Consider the following 14,476-nt stretch of genomic DNA (forward strand, 5'->3'; position numbering starts at 1 on the left):
CCTCTGCTATCCTCTCCAAATAGCCAACATACAGTATAAGATGTTTTGCTATTATTTGAATTACAGAATGTGGGTGAATTGTGAATTAGACTTCTAGGTAACATCCTCAAAAATATGATGGTTTACTTTATTAAAATCATGATCATGAATCTTTGATGCATTAGATGGATACACACAGGTTGTTCTATCACAAGAGGTTTGGAATTCAAAACTGAAATAGGTGTTTTATACACTTGTTGTATTCAACCACAATAATTCCCTGTTTTGTAAGTTCCTCAGAAAAACTGCCCTTTTAAAAATTGTCCATTGGTTCTGATACTGATTTGATTGACTCAAACCTTTGGAGATTGTTTCTTTATCACATTTTAAAATCCCTTTTAAAGATATCCCAGCTATGCATGGTTGTATGCTTAGTTGTATTTTATAATTTGCCTTTAGGATTTTCTTTCTTCCTCCTGTCCACAACCCAATCTGAACAAACCCGTGACCCATTTTAATGTCACAACCCACCAGCCGAGAGTCACTGATCTAGAGAACACTCTATAAAGTTTTGATTTATGACCATTAACCATAAACCGTGCCTAAGCTGGCTGCTTTTCTGTTATGAAAAAATTAAACTGGACATGCATACATGGAACTATATGCATGTCTGATTATTATATAATACCGAAGGTGAATGTGCAATATACCACCTTATTAAACTCTTTATTCTCCATTTGACTTTCCAAACAGAAAGTTTGCAGTCCGATGAGGATGAAGTAATGCAATGCAAAGATGCTGAGACTATTACTTGCGCATCAATGCAAGCATGTCAGGTTCATGCAAGCTTCAAAAGAAGAAACACCCCCTTCTATAAATCTATTGGTGGTGGACTCCAATGCTCTGCTCACGAGGCTGCAGTTCTATTTGGGAAGTTGGCAGCTCGAGGCAGAGGGGCTTTACTCTCGCGACTCTGGGATTATGAACAGCGCTGGTCTGACCAGCATCCTGTTTTGAACATTATTCCCACTGATCTGAGACCATGGAGTTCGGAACCCGCATTTTCATCGCATTCCTCGTATCCCAGGTAGGAGTGAGTGGTTTCATTCCGTTATGTTTAGGAATAGCCTACCGCTCGAGCTGGTTCTTAGATTTATTTTGCGTTAATTTAGTGTCGGGAAAATTGTGAAATTAATTTGTGAGCGCATTCCACGTTTTTACAACTCGTTAAGATGTTGCCCTGAGATACTTAAAAATGAATGCCTCGACAAGCATAAAAGCAATCCGTGTAATGTAATGTGTTATTTTTTTTTATTTATATTTATGTCTCTATTTGTCAGAGTAACGATGTCTCTAATGCGTTGAACGTGTAACGTTAGACGTTTACTCCAGTCCGATCGTGTGATTCAGTGTAATGCACTGGATTCAGGTGGGTGCAAATCACGAACAAACTCAGTCTCAGATCGCATCTATATTCCGCTCAGCTCTGAAGTTGAGCGCTCCTTTGGCTCCCTTCATCAGGAGACATTCACACGACGGGCTGACTCACGGAGCCCTTCTCCATTCACGAAAGACAGCAAAGAACCCGTAAATGAGCGAACAAATAAACGATTCAAGACTAAAACAGAGCCTATCCAATCATATAAGATCGCTGAAACTAAATGATCCATAAACGAACAAATAGGCTAAAAGATTAAAGATTAATTAGCTATATATCCGTTCACTTCAGAGAGCTTAAACAATTAACGAATAGTAATCAAACAAACAAAACAAGAGTCGCTTTATTCACTAGAAACTAAATAAACGACATCAAAAATACTTGTAATAACCAAATACAGCAAGTGATTGACCGTCTCTCTTTAATCGCTTATAACTTCAAAGATATGAAATTAAATGAAACTGATATTCTGGTAAACAAAAATTAGAGATTAGTCATTAGGACAGCACTTCAAACAGCTGAAATCAAGTAATGGAGCCAAACCCACGCATAAAGAAGTAGTCTAAGTAGATTCAATTTAAGGTGGCAGATGAGTTTTGAAACATTAGAGCTGGATTTTACCTGGTTTAAGATGGTCATTAGCTGGATCAGGCTGGTTGACCATGTTGGACTGGCAACAAACTACAGCTACATATAAGCTTGAAGTGGTCGAGCTGGCTATATGGACATTGTAGATCATTGTAAATCTTCTTTGCACCAACTAATAACCATCTTTGAAAGCAGCGCGTTCCTTTAAAGCTTAGAGCTGCTGCTACTTTCAATCAACTGAGGCTGTTAGGCTAATACTAATGGACAGTTAATATTGTCATGTTCTTAGCATGTGCATTAGATTGTGAGTGGTAGTCAATTGGGGTGAAGGAGACATTATGGCCACCTCTTGCATTAAAAATGTTGATGGCTCATTTAGCCACTGCTCAACAGTTCATTCCTTGTACAGAATAATGAACAACAGGTGTCGCGATGGTGGTGGTATCCCCATACGTCTCTCACATTAAATGCCATTCTTTTCAGAGTATATGATTTATAATGATCAAACACATTAAATTGTGGTTCTCAAATGGCCATTTGAAGATAATATGCATTTGATGTACATTTTCGGTTAGGTAAATGTTATTATGGATTAGTTAGTAGTATGTAAGGTGATTTATAACTTTGCATGCCCTCAGCATGTGCTCCATGCATTATTCATCATTTAATTTAAATGCATCTTCTCTGTTGTTTATCACACGGAATGCTCCAGGCTTTGTGCGCAGTTTAAATAAAGACCATTTATCCTTGAGAACTTTGAGAGACCGATCATTGTGCACTTATTATTAATACTTATTAGGCATTAGTCACATTTCAGCTTTTCTCAGTTGCTTCAGAGGGCTTACACTTTTATTGCTGTGAATCATCAGAATGCTCTAAATCTTCAGGGACTCTGAACAGGTTACAGCACATTCTTTTTAACATCCATTGTAAGCAAGATGTTGTCTATGTTTGGCTCCCCTATGCAATAAACCACTTTAAATAGATAATATCCTCATACGATGCTCTCTAGATGGTCACCATCTACATGGCCAGCAGTGTAAAATCCCTTTTTTTCCTCTCCGGCTCCGTGTGTGATCAAGTGAGAAGGATCTTATTTATAGTCGCACAGGTAGGGCGCCAAGTTTCCCTTGCGTATCGGAGTCTGTGAATTCCCCTCCTCTATAAATCCCTGTTTCCAAAATGGAACGTTAAGCAGTTGCGAGTCGCTGCAATGATTCAGAATAAGCGTGGCGTACCCGTGAGGTGCAGACATTTATCTTTTGCTCTCTTTCCCCCATTGCTTTTGTGTGTTTTTTTTTTTTACTTATCTGTTTACCCAGTTTCCCCCAGCATGGCGTTAGAAAATAGAAATAGAGAGCGAGAAATTGAAGGGAAAATAATTTCCCTCGCTTGCTGTAAGATCCCTAAGTGGCGAGGGTTCTTTGGAATGGAACATTCAGTCCAATATCTCAGGTAACAGATAAGTCAGTGCGGCCATTTAAAGTTTGGAGATGGTGTTGTTCGCTCCAGGATGCAGATATTAGCTTTAAATCTTGTACAGGCCACATTTAAAGGATTAGTTCACTTTCAAATTAAAATTTCCTGATAATTTACTCACCCCCATCCAAAATGTTTATATCTTTCTTTCTTCAGTCGAAAATAAATTAAGGTTTTTGATGAAAACATTGCAGGATTATTCTCCTCATAGTGGACTTAAACGGCTACTAAATGATTGAAGGTCAAAATTACAGTTTCAGTGCAGCTTCAAATGGCTTTACATGATACCAGATAAGGAATAAGGGTCTTATCTGGTGAAATGGTCGGCCATTTTCTAAAAAAAAAAAAAAATGTATATGCTTTATAAACAGAAATGCTCACCTTGCACTGCTTTAAGTTACACATACATGACTTCATATAACACTTAATTACGTTAAAAAAAGGTCACATGTGATGTAGGCGGAAGTACCGTCTTAGTGTTTACAAGTCTAACGTGCGAAGACTTAGTCTATTGGCGTTTACAAAAAAATTGAATATGTGTCATTGAACACACAACAACTTCTGAACAGTCCTCCTTCTCCACATATGTAAACACTGAGTCAGTTTTTCCGTCTACGTCAAGCGTTACCTTTTCAACGTAATTATGTGAAGTCGTAGACTTGCATTGCAGAGCAGTGCAAGGTGAGTATTTCTGTTTATAAAGCATATATACTTGTTTTCTTTTTTTTGTTCAAAATGATCCATCGTTTTGCTAGATTAGACCATTGTTCCACGTCTTGTATCGTGTAGAGCCCTTTGAAGCGGCACTGAAATTGTAATATTGACCTTCAACTGTTTGGTAGCCGTTGAAGTACACTATAAGGAGAATAATCCTGAAATGTTTTAATCAAAAACCTTTGTTTCTTTTCAACTGAAGAAAGAAAGATGTAAACATCTTGGATGACATGTGTGTCAGTAAATTATCAGGAAACTTTAATTTGAAAGTGAACTTATCTTTTAATGCTTTTGAATTGCTATTTGCATTACTTTCCCCTTTGATGACCTTGTGGCGCGACATGGACAGTGTGCGTTTGATGACTTCGCTGCCACTTATTTGTTCCTCCTGTGATTCATCAGTCTTAATGAGAGAAAGAGGCACTGCTTTAGGCTGGTGTCATTTCTATTTATTGCAAGGGTAACAGGTGCACATCGCTTCAGCCAGAGCATAACGAACAAGCATCACACACACACACACACACACTCACTCACACAATCACACTTTCCCTTAAGTCCCAAAGCCTAAAGGCAGCCATGCAGAAGGGCCGGCTTCAGCTGTGTCCACACTCTGTGTCTAGGGTGCTCATCACTAGCTACAGAGTGCATGTGTATATATAGCATCTCTTCTTATAAATGTTGAGGTGAGGTAGGAATTTGCATTTTAATGTTTAAAATCCAAAGCACCCTAAATATTTAAGCGTTTTCCTTTTAACCTACTCTGTTGAGATCATTCACTTTACATAAGCATTACTTTAAATGCATTTTGCTACATTTTCATCAGTTGCATGGTTTCCTCACCAAGGAGGTCTATAAATTATGTTGGAAGGTTTAGATTTTAGTTTTATAGATTTGATTTGCAGTAACATTAAAAATTAGTCTCACCTTATTCACCTAAGTTTCACCTTAGTTTCAGTCTTGTTAACTAAACTATTAAAATCCTTTTTTTTAATTGAAATAAGGATGACAAAATAGAGTATAAATGCTGAAAAATGTAAAAAGTAATACAAAGATGAAAAATGAATAAATGACAGAAGCACAGGTTAAAATAAAAACTGTAAATGTAAAAGCTCATAATATAATAGTATTTAAATAATACAAAAGCTAGAAATGAAATTAAAACACAAAATGAAAACAAAAATAAACTGACAAAAGCACACAAATTAAATGTAAAATGAAACTATATAAATAAAAACTTATTTGGATTATTAATAAATACCATAATAGTATTTAAATAATAGTAAAATAACACCGTCTGGGATGCAACAATGTTACAATTCTGGCCAATACCATTAAGCTGGTAATTATCTATGTAAAATATATAAAGTTATGGGCAAATAACCAATAAATAGCCAATATGATATTTCTATACAGTCTTGTCTAAAAAAAAGAAAAAAAGAAAGAAAATGTAAAAAATAAAATAAATAAATAAATCTTTTGAAATTTAGGTGTCACAATATGATAATGTTAGGTACGGGAAATGGATATTTGAAAAAAAAAAAAAAAGATCAATATGCTTGCAGAATTGGTGTAGTAACTGCATCCACCAGCAGGGACGAACTGCTGTTACTAACTTAAGAAAAGAAAGAAATTGGAGGTCTGGTTTGTATTTAACCTTGCAGATGGACTGTACTGTGGCTCGTGCTTTCATCTTTGAAGTGTGCCATTAGGAGGAAGCTTGTCTTACCATTGCAGAAATCTTGATTAATTTGTGCACTAGCTGTTGAGCACAATACTGTAAATGAAGGTCTGGTAATGATGGAGATAATGAGAGCACCCAGTCATTAGTACTGTAGTGGATCTGAATGGTTCGCTCCCTGTGGCGACCCTCCTTTGTGCTCTCTACCAAGGTCGCTGCTTTTGCTGCATAGGTTAGATTTGATTTTGCCTTATTTGTGCAACTCCTTCACGGCTGATATGTTGTGCATGATTGTGAGTTATAGCTGTTGGTGAAAATTCTGTGATTACAGAACTAATCTACTGGAGTTTTTGTGCTTGTCTAGAGTCTTAGAGGTTAAGGCCCACTGACCTCTGGCAAGTGGAAACAGAATTGGAGATTTATTGTTAAGGCACACATTTGTGTGTTTGTTCTTTTATGTAGCCAGTAGGTTGTGGAGTTGCTGAAGTCAAAATGCTAGGCCAATGTAAAGAGATATCAGAGCAGAAAGATTTGTTTAGCTTTCTGGGCCGTAACAGCAGGAAGTCAGAATTTTTGTCTTCAAAAAGTTTTGAAGATGCTCAAAAATATTTGCTCACATACAGACAGATAAATACTTTACACACAATCATTCTCATGTCTCCTTTCAAAATGGCTACTTAAATAATTTTAAATGTTTTATGAACTGGCTTATTATTTGTAAAAATGTTACCAAGTGATATTTTTACAGTTTGCACTGTAAAATTCTTCAACTTCACCACCTTTCTTGCCATTTTTGTTGCAATTCATACTGTTTATGCATCTCTGCAATCAAATATGGCAGTGTTGCATGCCATATGTCAGGTTTGATATCAAATGTCCATCAAATGTCATTAGATCCTGTGTGTCTCTTGGCCAAATGTCATCTTGCGGTACCATATTTCATGCTACAGTGGACACTTGTCATTTCATACATGTATCATTTGAATTTTTTTATGAATTATTCACTCTTAGAAAAAAGAAAGAAAGCTGTCGTTAGGGTGGTAGACAAGGTAAAATTGCCCCAAAACACATCTTTGTACCATTTTTAACCCTGAATGGTACATATTTGTATCTTTAGAAAGGGTAGTGCCCCAGTGACCAGAATATTCTTCAAAGTCTCCATTTTTGTGTTTGGTGTCAGCAGAGTGAAAGAAATAGATTTGTACCAGCATGAGGGCGAATAAATGATGACACAATTTTCTTTTTTTGGCTGAACTTTCCATTTTTGAGATAGAAGCAAAGATGGAGATAAAAGACAACGATATGTCCCAGAGCTGCTCGCTCATTTTAACCACCAAGATCATATCCGCAATTCCAACTCATTATACTGAATGTAACTGATTTAGAGACAGTGACATCAGGGGAGAGTGTTCAAGTTTGCTCCGTTTTTAAGTGCATGAGTTGCATTAGAGTCCCCAAGCGTTTATTTAGCAGAAAGAGATCTCACATTGTCAGTCCTATCATTTCACAACTCCCTATCCATCCCTAGCGCCCTTCTTTCTCTCTTTCCCTGTCTATCTCCTCTCTGTTTGCATAGATCATCCCTCTGTCAGGCAGATAATTGCAAGGAGAGCCTCAAAAGCCTGGATCTTCTAATCCACTTCTCAAACACACTGTGTGGCATGCCAGGCCTGCGAAATGTCCCTGGACCGCCTCGTCCCTCTGAGAGAAGTGGAAATTTTATATAATATTCCTCTATTTGCATATTGATTCATAGTCAGTTACTGCTGGAATCTTTTCTTTCAGAATATCTAAAACCGCCCAGACGGCCTAGCCTGCATTCGCCAATCCAAATATAATTGCAGTGACTCATGCTGTAAACACGGGCGGCTTTATCTGTGACACTGGATATTCCACTAGTTGGAAGCAGTAATTAATTGAATGGTATCTGTGTGGCGTTTGTCTGACTCTGTGCGTTTGTTGTGCACAGTGACCTGTGGAGCCGGAGGCAATATGGGGATTTGTATCGGAGGCATGCACACGTACACAGATTTCACAGCCAAATGTCACGGGAAACATGATACGTGTTTATCTGTCGATGCTTACGCGGCACCATTCCTTGTATATTAAAGGAGACCAAGAGAATAGTAATGGTAGGAATAATGGCTGTGTGTGTGTGTGTGTGTGTGTGTGTGTGTGTGTGTGTGCGCGCATGTTGCTTTTAGAAAGATGCATGTTGTTGGGTATGATTGATGACAGGAACAGAGATAAATGGAAGGCAGGGATCTGATTTGTGATAAGAAGACAGCATGTGCCCTGCAGTCCTGGCCACCGCTGTTCTGATCTTTCCGTCTTTCATAGTTCAAGCTCCGTTTCATCCCTGTGTTAAGACAAAATTTAACCTGTGAAATTCTTAAAAATATTTTTATTTATGCAGATAAATGTAGATCTCATGGTACAAAATTGAAAATATTAGGTGAAAAATGTTTTTCAGACAAGAAAAAGTAATGACAATGATCTCTGATGCTTCCGTATAACATATGCTCTGCTGTAAAATATTTTATATGTAACTTAATTAAATACTTTTCATTGAAGCTGCAGTCCATAAGTTTTGCACACATGCAGTTAATAAACAGAACTGCGTGCATCTTGTGGAAGAACACTGTAGCCGGAGCTACTTCTCTCTGTTTAGGTCTATTACAGAATCAGACAGGTACCGGGCCACTCCGCAGCGGTACCTAACCAAACCAGTCTGAAATAGTCTGAATATAAACCCTTATTATAGATGTACCATATAGTAAAGCCAAAAACACGGTTTGGAAAATGGATTCATGGTGTACTCACTTATTATATAAATTTAGTAGATTTTGATAAAAGTTCTGTACAGACTACAGCTTTAACGCAAGAACAAAGTTGTAGTTATGCCTAAATTTATTACTGTTCAAAAGCCTAGGGTCAGTAAGGTGTATGTGTCTAAATTAATATTTTTATTCAGGAAAGAAACACAAACTTGATTAAAAATGATGTAAAGACATGAATAATGCTACAAAATATATATTAATAAATGCTGCTCTTTTTAACTTTCTTCATCGAAGAATCCCCCCAAAAATGTATCATGGTTTCCACAAAAATATTAAGCAGCACGACTGTTTTCAGCATAATAATGCATAATAATGCTAATAATAATAATTGATTTCTGAAGGATCATGTGACACTGAAAACTGGAGTAATGATGGTGAAAATTTTGCTCTAAATCCTACCGGCCACAAATTGTATTATATTATTATTATTTTAAATGTTATTGTATACTTTATATTGTTGACCCAGTTCCCAAATCCCAAATAAATTAATTACAATTATTTTAAATTTTATCAAGTAGATTTTCGATTTTCCTCTGTGGAGACACCTAACGTTGACATTAGTTAGGTCAGTTAGTTTGGATTTAGCTTTCAGAAGTTTTTTTTTTTTTTTTTTTCTACAGTATTGTTTTTATTAGAATGCTAGTAGCATGTTTTGCTTTAGCTGTTAGACTTTTTGCAGCATAAAACCCTCTCAAAAAGCATCTCTTCAAATTTATCCACCTCAAAGCACTACCACTCTGGTCGGTTTGTTGCATTTTGTACAGTTTTTGCGGCTTGTACTGTTTAAACAGCTTGTAAAGCTAAAAATAGTCTTACTTTTAAAATAACAACTACAGGCCGCTGATTTCTATTCCATTCAATTGCACTCCACTTAGCCCAATGTGTCTTACACTATATAAACCTCCAATTGGGGTCTGGTGAACCCAAAACCAGACTAATTATTCAGATCTTTAAGAACTATTAATCGACTAGTCATTTAAGCCAAGTTCCCACTGACTAGTCAATCTGGAAAATATTCCATTTTACACATCCTCATAACCCCTTAAAAATCTGTTTAATAAAAGTCATCCCCATCTAAAATGATGGATTGCTTTCCTCCTCACATAATCTAATTGGATGGTGATATTGAATGCTTTGATCTGCTTCATTTTGGCTTGTTGCTGTTTTTGCATTGACTGCGGAAGATCAAATCAGGCAACTAAACCCTACCTTGACTGTAATCCTTTATTTTTCTTCTTTTGCATTGATCTCCTCCCTATATGACTCACACATACTTGAAGGGGAGCCTGAACCTCAGCTGGGCTGTGACTAACACCTTTCTCCCTTCTCTAGAGCCGTGTATCAGACAGGACTTAGGTAACCGGCAGAGACGTGAAGGGACATCAGGTTCCACAGCTCTCTCTCCATTCCCTCTTTGCCGCGCTTATTTCCATAGTGTGGCTCGCTCTGTTTTCTTTAATTTGCCATGATTCACAGCAGATCGCCTCGGCTAAGTGCCACATCTGAGAGAGGGCAAATCAATCTCTGCCTAGCAATCTCCTCACCCAGCCCCCACTCTCAACAACCGCAGTACTCACTCCCACCGTATAGATGGCGATATAGTGCCAGCAATTCTGAAGGGACACTGCCTGTCACACCAAAAAAAAACAAAAAAACAACAACAACAGGTGAGCATAAGTGCCTCGAGTGAGTGAGTTTGTTTGCCAGAGTTCTGTAATGTAAAGAAAGTTGATTAAGCAATGTATTTGTTTAGAAGATCAGCAGGTGTTCAGTGCAGCACAGAGTTACTGTAGAATAGACTTTTGGATTTATTGTACTTGATGGAGCCGTTAAGTAAGTAGAATGAGCTTTTTTTTTTTCAAGGTCTTGCTTTTCTTCTGAGGGCTAAGGTTCAACCTGCTTGATGTAAATGCAATCAATGCTTCATTCTTGAGTTTTTTTTCTTCTTTACTTTGGAACAGAATAGTGTGCAGGATAGAGTGCAGAGACAGAATAGAGTTGATCAACAACATACCCGTGTGAATTTAATCTCACATTTGTTCTTAAAACTTTTACATATTGCTTACTGTTCAGTCTCATATATACAAAGTCATAACTATATATATATATATATATATATATATATATATATATATATATATATATATATATATATATATATATATATATATATATATATATATATATATATATATATATATATATATATATATATACAGTATTGTTCAAAATAATAGCAGTACAATGTGACTAACCAGAATAATCAAGGTTTTTCGTATATTTTTTTATTGCTACGTGGCAAACAAGTTACCAGTAGGTTCAGTAGATTCTCAGAAAACAAATGAGACCCAGCATTCATGATATGCACGCTCTTAAGGCTGTGCAATTGGGCAATTAGTTGAATTAGTTGAAAGGGGTGTGTTCAAAAAAATAGCAGTGTGGCATTCAATCACTGAGGTCATCAATTTTGTGAAGAAACAGGTGTGAATCAGGTGGCCCCTATTTAAGGATGAAGCCAACACTTGTTGAACATGCATTTGAAAGCTGAGGAAAATGGGTCGTTCAAGACATTGTTCAGAAGAACAGCGTACTTTGATTAAAAAGTTGATTAGAGAGGGGAAAACCTATAAAGAGGTGCAAAAAATGATAGGCTGTTCAGCTAAAATGATCTCCAAAGCCTTAAAATGGAGAGCAAAACCAGAGAGACGTGGAAGAAAACGGAAGACAACCATCAAAATGGATAGAAGAATAACCAGAATGGCAAAGGCTCAGCCAATGATCACCTCCAGGATGATCAAAGACAGTCTGGAGTTACCTGTAAGTACTGTGACAGTTAGAAGACGTCTGTGTGAAGCTAATCTATTTTCAAGAATCCCCCGCAAAGTCCCTCTGTTAAAAAAAAGGCATGTGCAGAAGAGGTTACAATTTGCCAAAGAACACATCAACTGGCCTAAAGAGAAATGGAGGAACATTTTGTGGACTGATGAGAGTAAAATTGTTCTTTTTGGGTCCAAGGGCCACAGGCAGTTTGTGAGGCGACCCCCAAACTCTGAATTCAAGCCACAGTACACAGTGAAGACAGTGAAGCATGGAGGTGCAAGCATCATGATATAGGCATGTTTCTCCTACTATGGTGTTGGGCCTATTTATCGCATACCAGGGATCATGGATCAGTTTGCATATGTTAAAATACTTGAAGAGGTCATGTTGCCCTATGCTGAAGAGGACATGCCCTTGAAATGGTTGTTTCAACAAGACAATGACCCAAAACACACTAGTAAACGGGCAAAGTCTTGGTTCCAAACCAACAAAATTAATGTTATGGAGTGGCCAGCCCAATCTCCAGACCTTAATCCAATTGAGAACTTGTGGGGTGATATCAAAAATGCTGTTTCTGAAGCAAAACCAAGAAATGTGAATGAATTGTGGAATGTTGTTAAAGAATCATGGAGTGGAATAACAGCTGAGAGGTGCCACAAGTTGGTTGACTCCATGCCACACAGATGTCAAGCAGTTTTAAAAAACTGTGGTCATACAACTAAATATTAGTTTAGTGATTCACAGGATTGCTAAATCCCAGAAAAAAAAAATGTTTGTACAAAATAGTTTTGAGTTTGTACAGTCAAAGGTAGACACTGCTATTTTTTTGAACACACCCCTTTCAACTAATTGCCCAATTGCACAGCCTTAAGAGCGTGCATATCATGAATGCTGGGTCTTGTTTGTTTTCTGACAATCTACTGAACCTACTGGTAACTTGTTTGCCACGTAGCAATAAAAAATGTACTAAAAACCTTGATTATTCTGGTTAGTCACATTGTACTGCTATTATTTTGAACAATACTGTATATATATATATATATATATATATTTTTTTTTTTGGTAGAAATAAAAAGGTTAAAAACTTTTAGCACAGAAGCATGCTTAGTTTATCGATGTATGCAAATTAGCAGTGAAAAGGAGAAGAAATGTTTCAGGGACATAACTGGAGAGAATGAAACACCCTACACTGTATTCTGAGACCTAAGCTCCTCTTTCATAAAGACCCAACCTCCTTTGAAGCATTTCTAAGAAAAGAAGACAAATCCTCTATCTTGAGCAACCTTTTCTGCTCCATGATGAAAACTGGCATGATGCTGATGTGGCAGTTTGTCGATTAGTGTATCAAAAATGTCTGTGTTTAAGTGTCTTTGCAAGGCAATTTTTGGGAAAGGCTGCTGTTGTTGTGCATGGTTGAAAGGGAACACGCGGACACTTACAAATGTGCATTTCTGTAATCGGGTGTCAGGCGAATTGGCCCTCATCCGCTTAACCTGTCACCCACATGAACACGCAGCATGGTGCAGTGTCTTTCTTCCACATACTTCTTCTTTCTCTGTGCATCTGTCTCTTTATGTCTTCAACCCAGTCACACAAAGTCCCAGAGGCACAGATTAGTTTCTGCGAAGGCTTTATAATCAGAAATTTTAAAAGGCTGACAGCTATGTGAAGGCCTTATTAGACCTTGAAATAAAGTAGAATTGATGTACTTTTAATAAAGTATTAAATTAAGGACTATGCATACTTTAGAAACATCTCTCTGTTTTTACTGACGGGTAAACAAGTGACAAGAACAAAGAATCCTTTGTTTGCACTTGATGAATAAGACATCGCTACTGAAGTGCAAATTAAGATTGTCTGAACTTCATACATATCTAGTGCGGAAAACAAATGTTCCTATTAAAATGAAGCTGAGGTCTTTAATGGCAATTTGCTTTAATGTTAATGTGTGCATACTAAATTTTTTTTTAATCCAATGCATACAGAGATCCATTGAAGCTATGTTTCACTAGGAGTCTTGTTACTTGTTTTGTTATTTAATAATGGACCATATATTGAAGTGATTTTTTTTTCATGATTATATTTTCTTTGTACTCTAGAGTACATTGTATATAGTATAACCTTAAGAAAGCAATCCGAGCTATATTGTACTATGAAAAAAAAAAAAAAAATCCTCACCTGGACTAAATTTTTGCTCTCACAATGTCAAGAATTTCAGGTTTTACTATCCTTCTGGGGGATTTGATCTCTACAGGGAATTGTTTGACAATGCACAAATAGATATTAGTTCATATTTTGTCATTTATGAAGTGACATCTTGTCTTCTATCTTCAAAATGAATGCTGAACACATGTATTTGCAGTGTAAAATATTTGACATTTGTTTTTCAGATTATCCTCACTGTTTCCCTGTAGACTCACATGTGATTATCTGGTTTAAGCAAGCCCATCTGCAAAGTTTAGATTGTGTAGGTGGGATTCCTGAAAATATGCATTGCATTAGATTTGGTTTTCATTAGAATTTCATGTCCTGGCTGTCATATCCTACACGCTTTGCTGGACGCAATTTTACGCTCCTTTGGACCCACATGGAAAGTCTGATCCCCACCTTGCTTTTTGCCAGCTATCATACTGTCCATGCGTCATAAGAGCTGGACGGTGAGAAGCACCTCTTTATCTAGCTCCGGGGATACGAATGGCACGTGTCATGGCCTCTGTCAGCTTTAAGACTCACAGAGTACACAAACCATCAATTTACCCAAGCGTCCAAGATTGTTTATCCTTCTGCGTTTTGACTGAATCAATGGTAGATAATTTGGCATGTCATGATGCTAATAGAATACGGGACGGACAGGGAACAAAATATTACCCTCAACCAAATCTCATTGAAATGCCACAGGGTCCTATTGGCGTCACAAGGCAAATACAGGCTGATTGTCAG

The 14,476-nt window shown here is 37.1% G+C and overlaps 1 protein-coding gene across 2 annotated transcripts in view; it reads left to right on the forward strand.

Annotated features, from left to right (window-relative positions):
• Window positions 1-895: 895 nt before the first annotated feature.
• The window catches only part of LOC127977809 (cadherin-13), a 281,167-nt gene continuing 267,586 nt past the window's right edge, over window positions 896-14,476 (forward strand). The window contains exon 1 of one of the 2 annotated variants that reach the window (XM_052582947.1): window positions 896-1,066. In XM_052582947.1, coding sequence (XP_052438907.1) covers window positions 1,022-1,066 — 45 coding nt within the window. In that variant the 5' untranslated portion in view covers window positions 896-1,021. The remainder of the gene's footprint in view (window positions 1,067-14,476) is intronic. The other variant, XM_052582946.1, reaches the window with a different exon arrangement.

Source organism: Carassius gibelio, chromosome B18, assembly GCF_023724105.1.
Source record: "Carassius gibelio isolate Cgi1373 ecotype wild population from Czech Republic chromosome B18, carGib1.2-hapl.c, whole genome shotgun sequence".
In the NCBI taxonomy this organism is placed as follows: domain Eukaryota; kingdom Metazoa; phylum Chordata; class Actinopteri; order Cypriniformes; family Cyprinidae; genus Carassius; species Carassius gibelio.